Genomic DNA, 19,430 nt, shown 5'->3' with positions numbered 1-19,430 from the left:
TCGATCTTTAGGATCTTTAGGAGATCTTGCTCTGGGGTCACTTAGTTATTGGCCCAGTGGCCATATTCGGCCGCCTGGACCGACATGATCGAGCTCCATATGAGAAATGGCTGCGCCACGAGTGACCTAGCGGACAAGCCAAGCATCAAGCAGGTCTTCACATTCTGACGACTACTGTTCCCCTCGGTGTTAACGCCTTTGTTTCTGGTTCTTCATCCTTCGAGCGTCCCGAGTCGAGCTCTCGTTGGTTGTGTGAAGCAGGTCTGCGGTCTCGATGTTCATCAGAGTTCGCATTCGCAACAACTAGTTTCCGTCTGTTGATGCTCACTGCCTTATTATAACAGGTCTCGTCAAACAAATAATGAACAATATTTTGATACTTAAAAGGCACGGATTACACAAGATGTGGAAAAGGTAATGAATTCAATTCACGCGTCAAAGAAGACAGCGCATTAAAAACCATAAAATTTCTTTGGTTGGATACATGATAAATGATACAGAATCTATTAGTTTGACACTTTCTGCGTTGGCCAGATTCTTATTTTATGTTGTATATACTTGGGCGACAAGATCTCTATGCTTTTTCAAAGAGTTTAGACATGAGAATGGGATGAGGAAGTGGAGTCGGGTGGGAGATGCTTGCGTTGGAACGACGCTGGGGAAACCGCGGAAACGCTCGTTGCATCCTCCTGCGCATCGGCAGGACGAAAGGATTACACCGTTGTGCATGTACCATCTCCCTGGGATCGTATTTAGTTGTTTATAAACACGCCTTTCTATGTCGATTTAACAATTTTCACCTGCCAAAATTCTAATTATCAAAATATACTGAGACGATGTCGGAAAAAAAATTATATCGTATCGGCTGAACTTGAGTATTTGTTTTCTTCTTGATATACGAAGCCCAAGGGATCATATGGACTTGACGATCCTCTCCGAATCCGTAGCTTCTCTCTCAAAAAAAGAAAAAGAAAAAAAGGTAGAAATCTTTTGTTGTTAGTTGGATGGAATATTGAAGTTTTTTTAAACGACCAATCAACATTCGTAACATGCCATTTTTATCATAATTCCTTTACAAATATCGTAACATGTAAAATACCTTGGACTTTTAATGAGCACTTGGAACTTATCTGCTTAATTTTAATGACCATCGATCTTTCAGATTTCGAGATTTACCGATTGAAATTAAAGAAAGTGGTAGGATTCCATTTTTCATTTCATTGCATTGCAATCGATGATTTTTTATTTATTTATAAAAGTAAGTATTATATTAACTTTAACCAAGGCGCAACTATACAAAGGAGGGGAAACCCGACACTACAAAAATGGGACTTGCACTCGTGATGACATTGGCAATGTCATAACGAGTGCAAGAGTGTCGTGGATCCAAAACAGGGTGAAGTCCCCGACATGTAAAATGAAGCCCGGCCAAACAATCGGGGCCAAAAGGACATAAGAACTACACTATTAGGATGACCCTCTCTAGGCATAAAAGATTGTCGGATCAATACCCCAAGTGGCTTGCATCCTTCTGTTCGGAGGAGTGTCTTCCACATGTTTGAAGGTCAGAGCTTTGTCTTGGACCATCTTCCGTAGGCGTATCTTGATGGTCGGGATGAAGATAGGTCGGTTACGAAATAGGGCATGGTTCCTCTCCCTCCATATAATATGGCATAGAGCAGCAAATGAGAAACGGGCAATGGCTTGGTGGAATGTCCGGCCGCTGAGGTGTTGCATGGACCAACATAAGTTTTCACTCCAACTTCTATTTACCCAGGCTAAGTTACATTTGGCTGCCCAAAAAGAAGCCAAGATACTGGCAGGCAAAGTATAAATGATTCACACTATCAGGTCCGCATTGGCAAAAGGCACAAGTAGCATTTGATATACGCTTATAGTTTAATAAGATCACCCGGGTGGGCGGACGATTTCTGGTAATCGACCAAAGATGGAACGAATGGCGAGGAGTTAGAGTCTTGTTCCAAATGAATAAGTGCGATGGCATAGTCTGCGCCTTAGGTCGAATGGAATTCCAGGCGGAGACAACAGAAAAGGCACCCGAGGTATGGCCAAGCCACATAAATCAATCAAGACGATTGTGATGAATAGACGGGAGATGCTCGGGACGGGAGTTAAAGACTCGTGTTATCTGCAGCAGATAGTTAGGAGAGTTGAAGTAGTCTACCACCTTAGCATTCCGTGGAATACCTAATCAGTATATGTCTATATCGGAGATGAATCTATTAAGAGGTCCTCAAGGGTGCCAGGGATCAAACCAGAAAGATACATCTCGGCCATTACCAATCTGCCATCCGAACATATGCTGGAAATCCAAGCGGAGGGTCAAGATCTTTTTCCAAGACCACGAGCGTAACGTTGGCTTAGTTGCTATCCAGAAGTTTTTATTTTTCAAGAACGTTGAATGGATCCATCGGCACCAAAGGGATTCCTTATCGGTGAATAGAATCCAAATGTGTTTGAGCATAGCCGCTCTATTACAATCGCGTAGCCTGCGAATACCGAGGCCTCCCTCCTCCTTAGGTAGGCATACGTTATCCCAAGAAACTTTTGCTCCGCCCGCACCCAATCTCGGGCCCTTCCAAAGAAACCGTTTAAGTATCCGTTCAATGCGGGTTAACACCGACTTGGGGAGTAGGAATACACTCGCCCAATATACATGAATCGCATGGAGGACCGACACGATGAGCTATAGCCTACCATCAAAGGATAGAAATCGATGAGTCCACGATCGCGCTTTAGCCGTTATCATATTCACCAAGGAGTTGCAATGCTCCTTCCCCAATCTCGAAGAGATCACGGGTACTCCAAGATATCGAAAGGGTAGTGTGCCCTCCCGAAAACCGAGAACTTGAGCGGCCTGTGTACGGAGTTCGTCGGTCCCACCAGAGAAATAGATTTCACTCTTGTTCATATTAGGTTGTAGCCTCGCCTAATCAGAAAATTTATCCAAGCCATCCTTAAGTAAGCATATAGACGGCATATTTGTATATGCAATCGATGATTTCGTTTGGCCCTTTGTCGACAAGTGTCATAGGATTCCGTATATGTGCATATTGCTAGCGAGTGCTAGTATTACATTACATATATAGCAATTTAATGTTGTTGTTTTTTTTTTTTAGCAATGACTATAAAGAGAAAACATCAATTTTCGACGCGAGTAACAAACATAAATTCGTCAAATAATAATATATTATCGGTCATAGAATCGTAGTGAACTTCCTAACCATCTTATTTAATTTCGATTTTAATATGTAAATAAATTTTCATTTTTTCCGTAATCGAAATATTTTGATTGGAATTCAAATGATCTTCGTTACATTGCTGAGGTGGCGTGTGGTAAAAGAAAAAGAAAACCTTCGACCGAACAAAAAAAGAAAATAAAATAAAAACCAATTAAAATGCTAAAATCCACCTCAGCACGTAAAGTCGACGAGAAGGCGAAGCCAAAAAGACATTTGCAAATTGGAGCAGCTCGATAGTGCATTTTCTTCATCAACCAAGCCCTCGCTCTCACTTCCATTGCTTCTGCGTGTTCTTCCCAAAGAGCACCTCTGTCTCTCTCTCTCTCTCTGTCTCTCTCTCTGTCTCTCTCTCTCTCTCTCTCTATAGCAATGGCGAACAGTAACCTCCCTCGACGAATCATCAAGGTCTGGCTTCGATCCCTCTCTCAATTTCCCCCGATCGGCGTTCGTTCGTCTCTCTGTGTCGAGCTTCTTGCGAATACGAGATGTTGATCCGCCCCCTGCATCGCGTCCTTTTCCAAAGCTTCTTAGTGTTCGCTCGGCTTCGTTTAACTGCGTGTCTTGTGTGTTGATGATCAATTCCGGATGATCTGGCTTTGAGGTTTTCTTGGGCGGTCATAGCTCGACGTTAGGGTTTTACTTAGCCCCCCCGCTCCTGCAGCGTATCGTCTCTTTAGATGATAAGTTTTGGCTTCTCTCTCTAGCTTCTTTTAAAATTGGCTTCATTGCTGTTTAGTTTTGCTTATTGCATGCCTGTTTTGCCGAGAAAACATGGTTCATGAGAAATGGCTGGAAAAAGAAAATTTCTCTCAAATCTGCTTTATGTGAACAACTTGGGATCCGTATCAACATGAATCTATGCGAATTGTTGCGTTTCGACGGTTGCTTATCTGGATCTTTTCAATGTTTCACAGGAAACACAGCGTCTCCTAAGCGAACCAGGTAACCTTTTACGTTGTTGACTCTAGCTTTATCATGGATCCTACATGCTGGGCAATGGGTTCTCTCACTGGAGAGTAATAAATTTGGTCGGTTTAGTGGCTATACATAAACATGATTAGGGTTTATTATCTTCCTTGGAATGACACAATCTAGAGAACTGGAAGACTGTTGTTTGGTACATATAAGTTATAGTAATCTGTCTTCACCATGTTTTTCTGGTTGCACTTTGATAGTTGGAATGAGAGGGTATCTATCTCATTGAAATTTCTCCGATCTATTTTACAGCTCCAGGGATCAGCGCCTCACCTTCAGAAGACAACATGCGATATTTCAATGTGATGATTCTTGGACCTACTCAGTCACCTTATGAAGGTACTGACTCCTAATTAAATTGTGCGGTGGAATGATGAGTGCACACAGATGTGCATGTAAAGCATGGCATCAATTTCTTTTGAGGTTCAGCTGTGGTGTCCATGCTCTTGCTTGAATATCAGCATGTCTGCCGGAGCTGCCTGTGTTTGGGTATGGATGGTGGTGAAGTAGTGAGCTAGATATAACCTATGGCTCTTGATGTTTTCTCATACCTAAAATGGCTTTTACTGTCCTTATGCGTTCAGCTAATAGTTTATTAAGTTACAGGCATTACTCTTTTGACCTTGGAATTTCTGGGAAAAGTCTTCGTTTTTGACTGAAAGTCACATTTTCAAGGTCTTTAAGCAACCAATCAGTTGTATTTCCCCTTAGGCTTTCTAAGTAATGTGATATGTAGTCCAAAGGAGCGATATAGTTAAAACTGTTCGTCCACAACTGTTGATATAGGCTGCATAGATTATTGTCGAGCGGATTCATACGTTGTACGTTTTAGGGGACATATAAGTGTACACTGGCTTCCTATCTCTATTATTTCGCTTCCTTATCTTGATCCATTCAACTGTTTGTAATCCTTTTGGCAGGGGGAGTTTTCAAGTTGGAGTTATTCTTACCAGAAGAATACCCAATGGCGGCGCCCAAGGTAAATATCCCTTTGGTCCTTTAGTTTCGGCTTAATTGGCCTTGGATTTGGTTGATGGTTCTTTCAAATTAGATCATGGGAATATAAAGCAAACTGGGGTGAGGGCCAGAGGTACGGCATTGCAGAAATGCCAAGAAATTCTCTGTAAAGTTGGAACACTGGTGATAACTCATTTTCCTTTGACAGTTGTTTCGTGTGTTTCAAAATGATGAAGGAAACAAGTTACCAATCAAAGAATTTGTACCTTGACATGTGGATTCATACCTTAGAATGAGCAAGTTGGGTTTGATTATGGATCACATCTTCTTACATTGAGCGAGTTCATTCTAGTATACCCTACTGGTTGGTATCTTCTATTAGGAATGTTCTATTGTTTGTGGTGATAACTATTGTTATTTATTATTTTCAGCAGTCATGATGCCATTGGCGTTTTATTTGTTGTCCTAAGTTTTCTTAATTGCCCAAATTGACCATATCAAATTTTGGTTGTATGCCCATCAAGCTCTAGTCAACCAATTCGACCCTGACTCTCAATTTATAAAGTCCCATATACACATTAGTAAAGAGGGTCAAAGTTAAAGCTCCCATAGTTGCTTGGAAAGTTAATTTTGGTTTTGCAAAGTGTCCTGACTAGTATTGAAAGGGCATCTCTTACGACGAACGTTGCAAAGAACCTTTTTGTGACATCGAAATAGGACGTCATAGAATAAATAATTGTACTACTGAACCAAGGTAAAATGACTCTCGAGTTAACCGTAGTTAAATAGATGCGAATAGGAAATTACTTCAAGCAAAATTACCAGAGGTGGAAACACAACAATTGTAATGTAATGGAAGCAAAGTGTATACTTTACTAATAAAAGAATTGAAATCTCAGTTACCATTTACATTTCTGCCAGCACATTTTTGTATCATTAACGCGTTTTATGTTTACTTGATTACTACATACGCAGTCTTGCTTGTTTATCCCAGTAAGAAGATCTAATCTATTTGCATGTCTGAATTAATTTTCTCACCTTTAATGTTTTGCCCCCAACAAACACACCCACCCAACCTTCACCCCCCCAAAAAAAAATATAAAAATAAAAAAAAAAAAACGGGGGCCAAAGTGGGGACAAGTTTCTGTAGCTTTGGCCCTCTAGTAGTGGATTATTCCGTAATTGTGATTGTTACGAGCATATGATATGCAATGATTAGCCTGCTTTCTGGTTTTAGTATTTGTGCACAAACTGTTTGGGCAATGGCATTGTTCGTGACTTCTTGCATTGAACATTTTCCTATTCTACCAGTGTCTGCTCAACAAATTAGTCATGTAACTAATTTGTGTATCGGGACTATCGACAGCAATGATCCGAACTCGTCTTAGTATACATTCGGCTATTAACGTGGCGGTTTTGTCAAACGAGACATTCCAAATTTGGTGGTAATTTGCTTAATATGGTATATCACAAATAAGGCTTGTCATCTCGAGTATACGAACATAAATTTGTTACTATATAATTATGTGGTGCTCCAAGTTTATTATACTCATAGCATGCTATAGCTATCCATCTGGTATGAGATTTTATAAGAATTCATTGCCATCTATGACAACCTATCTGGTCCTTGGGAGGACAGCTCAGATATTTAATTTATGATTTAGTCACACAGCATTAGGGTTTTCTCCCTTTTGCTTGTGGGTTAGCTGAAATTTTTATGTATGCTTAGTCAGAAAGTAGGTGTTCTGATTGACTGTATATAATGTGATCTCATCCCCCATTCCCATGCACACAAACAGTAAATGGAAATAAAACTGGGAATTGCTAAGTTCAATTGTTTAACACTGTCAAGCCTTTTCTAAATGTGGTGCTAACAAATCTCCTCTTATAGTTTTGTGTTGACCTATGTCTTTGTTGCCACACAAAAGTTACTTTCTGGATGGCCCATAATTTCATTGGTCCATGGACCATTTTTTCAGGGAAAATTTTGTTGTCTGTCTGCTTTTTCTGTAGTCCTGTTTATTCCCCATTGGTTGCGGTCCTCAGTTTTTGAGATTGTTCTTTTACAGGTACGGTTCCTCACCAAAATATATCATCCTAACATCGATAAGGTAAAAAAAGAAAATTATCTTTCTTTTCTAGGGTCATCTTGTTTTGTCTTTCTTATTGGGTTTTGTTTGTCAATTGAAAAGCTGGGGCGGATCTGCCTCGACATTTTGAAAGACAAATGGAGCCCTGCACTTCAAATTAGGACGGTGCTTTTGAGGTAATTGTCATTTCCATCTAAACTATGGTTGGAAAATGTCTATCGATTGTTCAGAACTTCACCTTCAGTCTAGTTTTCTAGACTGTGTTGTGGAGCTTCAATTGGCTTTTAACATTTACCTTCTCATGGACGGGGCATTATTTGGTTATCATTCGGTTTGAATAGACTGTTTTGTGTCCCGACATTCATGCTTATTGGTGTAACCTTTCTGGCAGTATCCAAGCTCTCTTGAGTGCTCCAAATCCTGATGATCCACTTTCAGAGAACATTGCCAAACACTGGAAGACGAATGAGGCTGAAGCTGTTGAAACAGGTATTCTTGATGTGTTTGTTTTCATATGGCACTGCTGCCGATCTTGATCTGGGTGCATAATGTACCGTTGAGACCATTTGTTGATACTGCTGAGAGTTTGTCTTTACTGATGTTGTTCTGTCCTCTGCTCTCTTTTATTTGCAATCTGCAGCTAAGGAATGGACCAGATTGTATGCTAGCGGTGCATGACTGCATTAAATTTTGCCTTCTTTCAAGTAACATTACCTACAAGTCGTGTAAGCTGTTCCCTGTCGATCCAAAACTGGAATATGGAAGAACTGATGGTTGAAAGATCGAAAGTCTTATATTCTCGGAGCCTCCTGAAGCGACTGTTCGATTTTTTTCCTTTCCTCATTCTTGGAAGCTTTGTACTGTGAATCTCTATTGTTGAAGTGTTACATGTCTTTCTTGTCTCCAATCGGTACAGATGGAGATAATCTGTTCGCTTGACTTAATATGGAAGTGTTGTTTCGATCTGGAAATTCTAAAATGCAAGACCTGTGAATATTGGCGTCAATGCTTACATGTGTTTCTTGTCTCCAATCAGTACAGATGGAGATAATCTGTTCGCTTGACTTATTATGGAAGTGTTGTTTTGATCTGGAAATTCTAAAATGCAAGACCTGTGAATATCTGCGTCGATGCTTCCTTGTACTTTTGGCTATTGGATTCTACCATGCCTATTATTGGGTTAGCGCCGAGACCGTTGGCTCGAGGTTTTTGTTCAGATAAGATCTGGCATTGCATGTACCGCAGTGGAGATGTCAGTGTGTGTGGAATGACTTGCCTTTTTGGCTTTTGACATTTCATATCGATTTCGATATCACACTAAATAATTATGATGACCTATTCCCCGTTTAGGATAGAATTCTATCTTAACAGGATGATTGGGGATTTCAAGATGGATGCCATGGTTGCCACCAAAATTGTCTGTTGTAGGTTATTATGGGGCTGTGTTTATGATGCTTTTTCACAAGTCCATATTTGTCCATCATAAATGACCTATTTCTAGATTAGACGCGTACTTCTTTCATATGGGTCTGGAGATTTTACTGACCTTTTTTTCTTTTCTTGTTTTTTTTTTTTTTGGGTCAGAAATTTTTACCGAGCTTGAATGAGTCGATCAACCAAACTCGGGAACGAGATAAAGATGCACACGCGCTACCGTCGTATCGTATGGTCTCTTTTCTTCTCACTATGCACAGTGAACATATATGAAAGGAAAGAAGAAGAGAAAGGGGAGACCGTCGGACACTGCGAATCCGCAACGGCTAAATTTCCTGTTTCAGTTTCAGGCCGACCGTCTTTTCAGGGACATCGCCGTACTCGCTGACACTTGTACGTTTCTTTTGTCCTCACTATCATCTCTCTCTCTCTCTCTCTCTCACGCGCTTCAGTTCCGTGCCACTTCTACCCTGTCTTCTGACCATTCAGTATCCATCCCATTTCATCCATGGTTGGTCCATATGAAGCCACCTTTCTCTTTGCCTCTTTTCTATTTTTGCTTTCTCGCTTTCGCTTTGCTTGTGCAAAGTCATTGCAAGCGACGATTTCAACAACCTTGGCCTCATTGAAACCCAGGACGGTGATAGTAGTTCACGGGGTTAACTAGTCAAATCCCATTCTTAAAATGACGATTAACCTATTGACCCTATATGACCCCACCTTCATTTTGACGGAACCAATATGGTATGGATGAGGCGTACATTAGTTGAAGAACTATTTGCCCATAGGGTTCGGTGAAAAGCATGATTTCTTGTGAACATAAAACAGCCTCCATCCATTGCTGGTAGGACCCCCTACGAAGAGAAACTAGACGGGGAAAAGCTTTCGTGGTAGGCCATTCCGTCAAAATCAAGGCATTGATCGATCGCTCCTCCTTATTACTTCACATGCATACATAGAGAAGTCGGCACGTCCAAGAAATGCAGGTGCACATTTGATGGATGGTGCAAAGACACACAATATCAAAAGGCCCTCCTCCAACTAAATTTCGTTTAAATATCTCATTACCTCAGGACACCCACCAAACGTCAACATCATGATGATCATCATCGGAGAGCAATCAATGTACAAACCAATAGCCAAATCATTTGCGGAGTCAAATTCCCCATTTCATAGCATATATGATTTCATGGATGGCAACCGAACAAACCGAATCCAACTAATCAACGTCGTCGTCGTCGTCGTCGTCTACAAACCTCGCTCCTTTAATGGCTGATGACCCTCACCTTTTTTTATTTTTTTCCCCAAGGAAGAGGGACACCCCCACTTTAATGCAATAGAGAGAGAGAGGGGGCACATACGTGACCAACCATCAAAGGCTGATGAGGCTGAAAACAAATTGTGGTCATCACCGGCAGCATCAGATAGGGTTGCCGGCCAAATTAGCACCGACCAGTCATTACTTTCTCCTTCTTAGACCATATGTAATTCTCAAAATCGATTTTTTTACTCCTTTTCGGTGGGGGTGCGGGGGCTGCTTGGAAGATGGCAGACATAAATGATTCACATGTGAATAGCGAAAGCCCCTCTCAAGAGGGACTCCTCGCGATTCCCCCACATCAAAGGTAAAACGACATCCCTCACTTATTATAAACAAACCCAAGCACCCATTTCTGAGTTTTGGCTAATGCTAGTAAAAAAATACGGCATAAGGACACCTCAAATGCTAGTATTTGCGTACGGCGCACATTTTGATGTCAATAAAGTTTTTTTTTAGAATCAATGAAGTGTCAAATCAGAGAAAAAAACAATCACTTTAGTACCAACGACGAGAAATTCCGGCAATCTCACCAGAATTGGCATTTAAATAATCATTTTTCAAAAAAATTGACACTTAAGTGATCAAAAAAGATATCGATACCAAATTAAATACTGTACACAAATATTTGCACTTGAAGTATCCTTTTACCAATTAAAAACAAAAAAGCGATGCACGGATATCTCTCTCTCTCTCTCTCTCTCTCTCTCTCTCTCATATATAAAAAATAATAAACAAAAGCAAAAGAGGACAAATTGGACAAAGAGAGAACAATGAATTTTATCAACCACCCAGTCCTGAGTCCACCACCCCCATAATAAGAAAACCAGCCTTGCTTTAATGACACGTACTTTTTACTACACCGAGACTCCCAAGACCAGGTCAGTCTGTCTTATTCTCTCCTCAATTTACCATACTATCCTTCGAGGATATCAGCAATAGCTTGTTTGTCCATGAGATCCAACAAAACATAATGCAAGAAACACACACATCTATCTCTCGACCCTCTCAACCAACCAACGATGCTGAGGTGCAAAATGCAAGATCAGACTCCAGAAGCGGTGTTGGATAAACTATGTACATAATGCTAAGAAGAGTCGAAATTAAAGGAAAAAATGGGTAACTTTTATTGATTGAGTGATTGACAAAAAAGAAACAATGATATTCCTCAAGACATCATAGTTCATCCATCCTCCTCTCACCAACCCATTTGAAAGTAGCCACCAGAGACATCCAATTTCTTTCTCCCTCAAAGCCTCCACCAATATTTCATGTGTATATATCATCACATATATACATTATACAAAGCAGTCCTCTTCTACCAGCTATAGCCAGCCACCCACCAATCTTAGCCTTCCCTCCCTCCTGCCCACTTTTCTAACATATATGTGCTTGTAGGATTCAATGATTGTACATGAAATTTCTCAAATTCTATCATAATGAGATACAATAGCCAGGCTGGCCTACTACATCAATGTGAAAGGGACCCCCTCCAAAAAACAAAAGGAAAAAAAAAAGAGTGGGAGAGAAAGAGGGAGAACAAGGGACCAGAGAGCAATGGAGGAATCAAAGAATCAAATGAAAACTGCAAAAGCAAAACTAAAAGCTATCTCTCTCTGGCCTCTCCCATGGCTGCTAGTGAAAGGTTATTACATTGAATGGAATATTTATGTCACAGGTAACTGCATGTCCTTACAGGGCGGGAGGATATATTGGCAGGGTGGAGGGAAGAGCTTGAGGACAGTGGTTTCTGCAGGAGCAGACCGATATTGCAAAAATGGCAGGGAAGCGGAAAATGCAGTGCTCTCTATTTGTGCTAAAAGCTATAATGCCTCACCGAGTGCTCCAGCACGTCATGACTTGGGCACACAATTTCTTTCACTCGACATCCGCTTTTGTAGATCTTGAATGTAGGTACAATCCGGACATTCTCAGCACTAGCAATTGCTGGACATTCTTCAACATCCACCTTCATTGGAGGAAAGGTTTCGCATGAGACGTAAATTTTGTCCCCCTTGCTTATATAAACCAAGGTAACTACAGCTGGGGCAAAAGTTAGAGTGAAGTTCAGTATGAAGCAGTGGTGTAAGCAGGCCGTACCTTGAGAAAACTAATGGATGGATAGCGGCTGCAAAGACTATCCAGAAATGATGACATCTGTTTGCAATGAGAATCTGAGCCTGTTTTGAAGTGCACCACAGAAACTCCTGCAATTACAAGATTGCTTACCGTCGGTAATAAATCTGGAACCCTAGACAAAGGCATAACAATTCAGATAGTTCAAGGACCTGGTAAGGATATTGCAGCCTTGAACTGCTCAAGGTCCGATACTTGTTCAACTTCACCGCCAAACTTCATGTTGGTTACCTCTTCTCCAAGAGACTTCTTTAATGCAACTTGAGCATGGAAAAGAGATTCTGCAACCTCATTGTCATCTGGAAGCTCCCTCCTGAGGACCTCATAATCTCTCACTGCATCTTCCCACCTTTCTAGCTGTGAGTAAACAAAATACAACATTAGCCAACATAATTCAGCTCCCACTAGAATTGCATGAAATGAGCAATCAACCTATAGCAAAACCAAGAGAACATTACAGTACCTTGTTGTTTGAGGCAGCCCTTCGGAGAAGGGCTTTTGTATAATTGGGTTGTATTCGCAGAGCTTGGTTGCAGTCCTCGACTGATTGCTCCCATTGACCAAGTTTAAACCAGCAAGCAGCTCTATTGCAGTACAAAACAGAGTTTGCAGGATCAAGCCTAAGCCCATCTCCGTATGCCATGCAAGCTTCAGTGAATCTTTCTGATTTGAAGAGATCATTTCCTCGTGCCCTAGCTCTCGTGATCAACCGGACATTTTTCAGCAGCACTGAAACTTCAAAATTTTGCGCATCAATTTGCCCAGCTTTCTCAGCAGTGGAAACTGCACCCTCAAACCTGCAAGATATCCATCATCTAAATCTCACTCTCTCTTCAACCAATTTCTATTTCTTAGTCTCCGTCATATGATATCTGAACTCACCTCCCCAGCGCCATCTCAATTTGAGCTCGCACGAAAAGAAGGTAGGCTTCAGAGGGCATCCCAAAGAACTTAGCACGTGAGCACGAGTCGCCAAGTGGTTCTAATTTGGGTACCCTATTTAAACTCGATTCGGCTTCTTCAAGTTGGTGAAGCTTCAAAAGTGCTTCCACTCTACACATAAAGAGCTGTATATTCAATTCGAACTTGCTTAGATTTGTTGGTCTTAACAGCACCAGCTTAGAAAAGGTCGCCAAAGAAATAATCAGAACCCAATTACCTGACAAGAAAAATCGGCTCCAGCAGCTATAGCAGCATCACTTTCTCTTAGGACTGTTCTCCAATCGCCAACCCTGCGTGCATCAGCACATCTACTGAGGTGCTTTTCTACAGCCTGTAACTTATGCTGCTCATTTGATTCTGGTTGCGACCCTGGGATGTACATATGTCTCCTAGCATTTTCAACCTGCCCTAATCTGCAAAACAATCGAATTAGATAGGTTTTTGCACACCCATTTAACCTAAATTTGCAATTGAAGGCAATGCAGTAGAAAGAACAAAACAAGAGACTAGCTTTACAGATGCTGATGCCTTTTCTTGGCATATTAATGCCTTAACTAGAACAGATCAAATAAAGGTACCAAACAAAAGAGAAAACAGGCTCAGATCAACTAAGTGCTGCAAATCAAATAATTTGATTGTGACACTTGTCTAGCTTCGCTAATCACTCCAATGAATATCAAACATGAGCATAAAGACTCCCAATAGCCATAAGAAACAACCCCAAGAAGCATAAAAGATGAACTTGGAGATGGAAAGAAAATCAATCCCGATAAATCAAAGCTAATACGTGGTACATTGTGGCCCAAAGCAATAGAAGCAAAAGAAATGACATTGGCATAAGGGGCGTGTGTGTGTGCAAGATCAAAACTCCGAATTAACAGATCTGATACCGAAAGAAATGATGTACCCCTCACATTCTGAACACACTGAAGTAGACAAAGGTCACAAGTTAACAAATTGGCAACAGTGAGAAATCAATGGCAAAGCCTGCTTACTCATTCAAATTCAAATGACATCAAAAGCTCACCTAATAAACAGGGATGCCAATCGCTGGTGTGCCCTCCAATACTTTGGATCCAAGTTAACTGCCACCTCGCACTCCCTCACTGCGTCAGCCAACCGCCCAAGACCCATCAGAGCCGCAGCCCGGTTGCTCCGGTAAGCCGCATTGGACGGCGCGAGAGCGATGGCCCGATCATACAATATCAAAGCCTCCTGAAAATTCCCTCTCCTATACTGCTCATTCGCTGCCCTCTTCACCTCCTCCGGATCCAATCCCCCCATTGCCCTCCTCACTGATTCTCCACCGCCGCCGATGCCTCTAGGGCTCGCAGTAGCCGCCTCTCCCCCTCCTCCCCCCATACCCACGCCCTTTGTGGGCCCGATGCCACCGCCCCGCATTATGCTCCCGTGTCCGTAATTGCCCATGCCAGACCCCAACACGTCGGACCTGGAGCTCCGGTTCACCGCCATGCCCGTCTTGAGGATCCTGCCCGACGGGCAGATGTTGCCCGTGGGCAGGACGTTGAGAGGCGGCGAATTGACTGAGGATTGACCCGAATAGTGTGTGTGGTGGGTGCTGGCCGAGTCGGATCTTGCTTGACCCGAATAAAAAATCCGGGCTGTTTTGGCGGATCCGGCCGTCGGACTGTTGTCACTGGACCCGGAGAGCTCGCCGGAGTGGTGGTTCGTGCCCGAATCGGGCCTCCTGACTACAACGTTCTGAGCATTTCGCCCCGAAACAGATCCGGATGAACTAGAGCTACTGCTCGTGGTGGTGGTTGTAGTGGTGGTGGTGGTGGTGGTGGCCGCCAGGCCACTTTGCCGAGTCCGTAAAGGAGAAACGGGCGAGCCCAGATCGAGTTCGCGGAAATCGGGCTTGTCGAACTCGCAACTCAGCGACTCGCGGAAGCGATCCGAGAGGGCATCAAACCCTAGTTCGGGCTTACCGGGATGTGACATTTCCTTCTCTCCCCCAGGATTGTATGAGGAAATGTGGCTCCTTTGCGTCAAATTTGGTCTCTCCAGTGTATGTGCAGGGATATTCTATCGTGGGTTCTTTTCTCCCTTACGCCCCCCCTTTCTCCCTCTACCTCTCTACCTCCCTCCCTCGTCAACAATGTCTGTGAATGGGACAACAATGGGAACCCCAGATAGAAGAAGAGCGAGAGTAAAACAAAGCCACAGACTTTGAAGAAGACATGAGAGGGTCGGGGAGGAGAGAGAGAGAGAGAAGCAAGCAAAAGAAAGAAAGAAAGAGATGGGGATCTCGTGATATAAAAGGAAGAAGCAAAGAATGAATGCGAGTGCTCTCGCTAAGTCGCTTGGCAGAGGAGAGTCGCTCGAGGGAGAAGAGGAGAGACCGAGATGATGATGGGGTTTTTATATTTCCTCTCAATTTTTCGCCTTCTCTCTCTCCCCCCTCTTTCTCTCACTTCCACCTGCTGCTTCACGAGACAAGTTTCGCTCTCCCCCTCCTCCTCCTCCTCTTCTTCTCCTCCAAGTTTCCAACCTCTTCCCTCATTTTCTCTCTCTGGTTTTTTTTTTTTTTTTTTTTGGTTCTGTAATTTTTCTCTCTTTTCTTTCGGCAAATGCAAAAATTAATCTTTTTCCCCCTTTTATTGCCCCCCGAGCTTTGACCACTCGCGTCTCGGGAGCGTGGCGCGTACTCGCCCCGCCGTTGCTAATTCTTTTTAATTACTCTTCTTCCGCACCCAAAATTACTCCCGTAATCCGGCGCCGGTGAAGACCCTTTTTTTGACTTTTTCTTTTTTATGCCTTTGCCACCTCCAATGTCGAGATTATTTAAGAGTCGGTGCGATTCCCATATATATATTTTTTTCACTGCGGATGCCCTAATTAGCATAATCGAAAGCTTAATCGAGGTAATAGTTATCTTTTATCTTGGCTTTGTAATTACTCTTTTCGGATCACGCATTGAATAAGATTTTGCAGGAGAATAAAACATTTATGGATAGCCTTGCTAGTCTTGAGTGTTTATTTTGGTGGCGCATCTAACTTGGAATAGGATTGAAAGAAAAAGAAAAAGAAGCTTCCTTCCATATCATTCGAATCCATAAATTATTTGTGGAGTTATGTCCTGATTTATTTGGATTTATAGAAATATAAAAGTAATAAATCGTTTTTCGTATTTTTCCATTGCGATTTTAAGTAACATTCAAATTTTGAAAATAAAGGAAATCGGTCTTTTCCTTTTAAATAATACCATTCAAAACACCTTCTCAAATAAGAAAAGTTTTTTTTTCGACCAAAAAAAAAAAAAAATTTTTCGACCAAAAAAAAAAAGAAAAGTTCCGTTAATATTACCTTTTTTTTTTTTCGTGACCTTTGTTTCTTACAAGGAAATCTAACGGACGATGTCCGCCCTCCCACTTGACAAAACTGCCCCTCGCGTGGCCCCGTTTTCACTGAAATGCCTCGAAATTATGTGAGAAGGAATCGAGAAGCCCCACCTCCTCGTTAAATGTCAAATGTCGATGCTTGCTTGGCAAGTTCCCCTGAGGAGATGGCAAGATCGTAAATACTGAGGGAACGGGGGGGGTTAAAGTAGGGAGAGGAGGTCGCTGTCTTCGGATGGAAGGACGCGTGGAGGGGCGGCGTCATGTGCAGCTGGGCCATCCAGAAAACCCCAGGCGTGTGTCCTGTGGCGTCCACCTCAGCAGTCGACGGCGAGATTTAACGGCGCGCCGTCTTGATTCCCGGATTATGCTTCATATTCCCACCCTACGACGAACTGTGCTCCGTGAATGTTACTAGGCTTTGCAGAAAATGAATATAAACCGCCAAATCCGATCGGGCCCACATTAGACCCCGTTGGTTCTTTACGGTCCATATTCGGTTCAGCACGCGATGTCTTCTTCGTGCCGGCAAAGCCCGGCATCGAACATGCCAAGACGAGCTTTAGTCGCTCGCAATAATCCAGCCGTGTCGGGTTTTATTTCTTTCTAGGCACTCAATTCGTCTGTTATGTATAGCTGGCGATTCTTGATTTCTTATCTCGTATCTCGTGGCTTCCAATTGATTGATCGATCGATCAACCAAACTCTTGTGACATACATTGTTTTTTTGTACGTCCTCAAATATACTTGTTGTCGTCAGTGATCTAGACACGTTATTGCAGGTACAACACGCTCGTCTAACGATTTTCTTTTAACAGACTTCTATGCACACAAGTTTACCTCACTAGAGAATGGAGATTTCTCTCCTATAGGGACATCTGCGACCTGCCCGTTTGATATACATAGACTGCAGACTCTGTGAATGCGTTTTTTTTTATTTTTATTTTAAGGTGCCCGCACGCCCTACATTCCTAATTGCCAAACAAATATTTTTCTTTCTTGTAAGGTGGGAAAATATCTCCAAAATTTTACGTCCCGAAATTCAACCGAAATGGCTTAGGCCCAAAATCTCGAGGTTTTATCCGTTGCATGCTTTTGTTAAAGGCCACATCACCATCCATTTTGGAAATTAAGTTCGAATTTCTTTATTCAAGATTTTACGAGGAAACACTTTTGGGAAATTAAAGCAAAGTGGGGAAACATTAAATTTAACAGACGCTGAGGACGGGTCAACCGTTGACCGGGTCGATGCGCTCTTTTTCCTTTTTTTTTTTTTTTTGTGGGAAGAACTTAAATACGCCGTCGGCATTTTTTCCCAACCACTTTCATTTTTTCCCACTCTTTTTCCAACAAATTGATCATTAATGGCGGGTCGGACGGGCTTTTCCCGGTTGACCCAGATCGATAATAAATGAGTAGAAAGGGGTTGTGGTCACGGGTCCATCCGCAGCTTGCCGGTCACGGTCGATCGACGAAGCAAAGTACTCGACGGGTACATAGAAAGGGGAATATTTGCAGTAATTATGAATAATTAAGGTGCCTCTCTATTTCGTGAAAAATAAATAATTTAAAAAAATTTCTTAAAAAAAAATTGCTTATGTTGCTTAAAAATTGAATGAATGAATTTTTTTTAGCGTCCGCGAAAATATTTGGACATAAATTATTGTCGACAATGAAAATATTTTTTTTATTGGCTAATCCTTTTAAGCGATCGTTTATTTTGAAAATTATTTTTTAAGAGCGCAAAATAAAAGAAGCCTAAATATGAAAATTTCATAGTTCTCCAGAAAATGTGGAATTAATATGTTGAAATAAATCAAATAAATTTCCGTTGAGTACAATTGATAAGTGGCCTTTGCACTATACTTGTCCCGCATGAAGGTATGAAAACGACACAATGAAAGTATGGTGTCTAGGGCGCACATGACAATATTTTTGGAGTAGAATTTCTGCTCCAAAAGTGTTTCTCGAGCAAAAATCTGTTTGGTAACTCAAGTTCTAGAGCAGAAATCAGCATATTAATTTTTTTATTTATGTAGCATTTTTTTTTTTTTTTGCTCTAGAAGTAATTTTGGAGCTACTTGAAGAAGTAAAAAAAAAAAAATTACTTCTCTCCAAAAGTAAAAAAATCAACTTCTGATCAGAAGCAAAGTTGATTTCTAAAGCAAAAATGTTGCCATGTGCGCCCCTAACTTAAGCCAGCCAAAGCTCTTGAGTCACGATTTGAACCTCTTTTATCTGGCTCGGAGCAAGATGAAAGCAGTAGACAACCAAATTGAAAAGATTCATCTTGTTTATAACTTGTGACATCGTTGTATAAAAAGAAAAGACAAAAAATAGAAAACATAAAATGAATTCGGTAATACACCTAAGTAAATAGAATATAGCTCCCTTACGTGGCGGTGTTTGGACTTAGCAATTAGATGTTTGAACATCGACTCAGAATATATCATATTATGGACAAATATCTTAACATTCGTGCATCGTCCATTCATTTTCATGTTAATCACTGTGTACTTTGAGTATTCGTGATTTAGTATTGTTGAAAGTGATGGTAAATTTAGCATCCACAACAGTAGATAAATGATCCATTCTCCTTGATGTCGTTGTACCAAGGGTATGCAAAGAAATTGAGAACCGTCCGATCCGCCCAGAACTAGACCGAACAGCTCCAAAATGGGTGAGTCCCAAAGGAACCAATCCAATTCTCTATTTCAAGCGTGAAATCGTCTACCTAGACTGGACCTATAATATGCATATGTAAAATTCGGGAAGGGAAGGGGCGGATGGGAAAAGTTCAAACATTGGGGGGCAATTTGCAACGATCCTCAAAAATTGGTGGCCTATATGTAACTTGCCTCATGAAATGCTGACATTTTTTTGCTTGTTACTCCTACATTATATGATATATGACATCCAAATTTTATTTGCAGTTTATATTATTTAAGATATTAAG

The 19,430-nt window shown here is 41.6% G+C and overlaps 2 protein-coding genes across 3 annotated transcripts; one reads left to right on the top strand and one right to left on the bottom strand.

The window, feature by feature from the left end:
* Positions 1-3,492: 3,492 nt before the first annotated feature.
* Positions 3,493-8,288, top strand: LOC115755083 (ubiquitin-conjugating enzyme E2 36). Of its 2 annotated transcripts, XM_048273586.1 has the most exons (9): positions 3,519-3,573; positions 3,606-3,668; positions 4,178-4,205; positions 4,491-4,577; positions 5,159-5,217; positions 7,265-7,306; positions 7,388-7,461; positions 7,677-7,774; positions 7,926-8,288. In XM_048273586.1, the coding sequence occupies exons 2-9, from the start codon at positions 3,633-3,635 to the stop codon at positions 7,961-7,963; spliced, it is 462 nt and encodes a 153-aa protein (XP_048129543.1). In that variant the 5' UTR covers positions 3,519-3,573; positions 3,606-3,632; the 3' UTR covers positions 7,964-8,288. The 2 variants fall into 2 exon arrangements, with proteins under 2 accessions (XP_048129542.1, XP_048129543.1); XM_048273585.1 differs by having other exon boundaries at positions 3,493-3,668.
* A 2,855-nt stretch (positions 8,289-11,143) lies between these two features.
* On the bottom strand, positions 11,144-15,223 carry LOC115755081 (TPR repeat-containing thioredoxin TTL1). Its single transcript, XM_030694357.2, has 7 exons — positions 14,143-15,223; positions 13,333-13,528; positions 13,056-13,240; positions 12,637-12,970; positions 12,326-12,530; positions 12,138-12,244; positions 11,144-12,006 (listed from the first exon to the last, which is right to left on the bottom strand). The coding sequence occupies exons 1-7, from the start codon at positions 15,075-15,077 to the stop codon at positions 11,854-11,856; spliced, it is 2,115 nt and encodes a 704-aa protein (XP_030550217.1). The 5' UTR covers positions 15,078-15,223; the 3' UTR covers positions 11,144-11,853.
* Between the last annotated feature and the right edge of the window lie 4,207 nt (positions 15,224-19,430).

Source organism: Rhodamnia argentea, chromosome 2 (assembly GCF_020921035.1).
Source record: "Rhodamnia argentea isolate NSW1041297 chromosome 2, ASM2092103v1, whole genome shotgun sequence".
Taxonomy (NCBI): Eukaryota; Viridiplantae; Streptophyta; class Magnoliopsida; order Myrtales; family Myrtaceae; genus Rhodamnia; species Rhodamnia argentea.
This window is presented reverse-complemented; position numbering and strand designations above follow the sequence as displayed.

Coding starts and splice junctions, on each gene's coding strand:
- LOC115755081 (XM_030694357.2), bottom strand. CDS start 15,077: ATGTCACATCCCGGTAAGCCCGAACTAGGGTTTGATGCCCTCTCGGAT. Junction 13,241..13,332: donor GAGCCGATTTTTCTTGTCAG/GTAATTGGGTTC, acceptor TTGAATATACAG/CTCTTTATGTGTAGAGTGGA. Junction 12,971..13,055: donor ATTGAGATGGCGCTGGGGAG/GTGAGTTCAGAT, acceptor GATATCTTGCAG/GTTTGAGGGTGCAGTTTCCA.
- LOC115755083 (XM_048273585.1), top strand. CDS start 3,633: ATGGCGAACAGTAACCTCCCTCGACGAATCATCAAG. Junction 3,669..4,177: donor TCCCTCGACGAATCATCAAG/GTCTGGCTTCGA, acceptor AATGTTTCACAG/GAAACACAGCGTCTCCTAAG. Junction 5,218..7,264: donor ACCCAATGGCGGCGCCCAAG/GTAAATATCCCT, acceptor GTTCTTTTACAG/GTACGGTTCCTCACCAAAAT.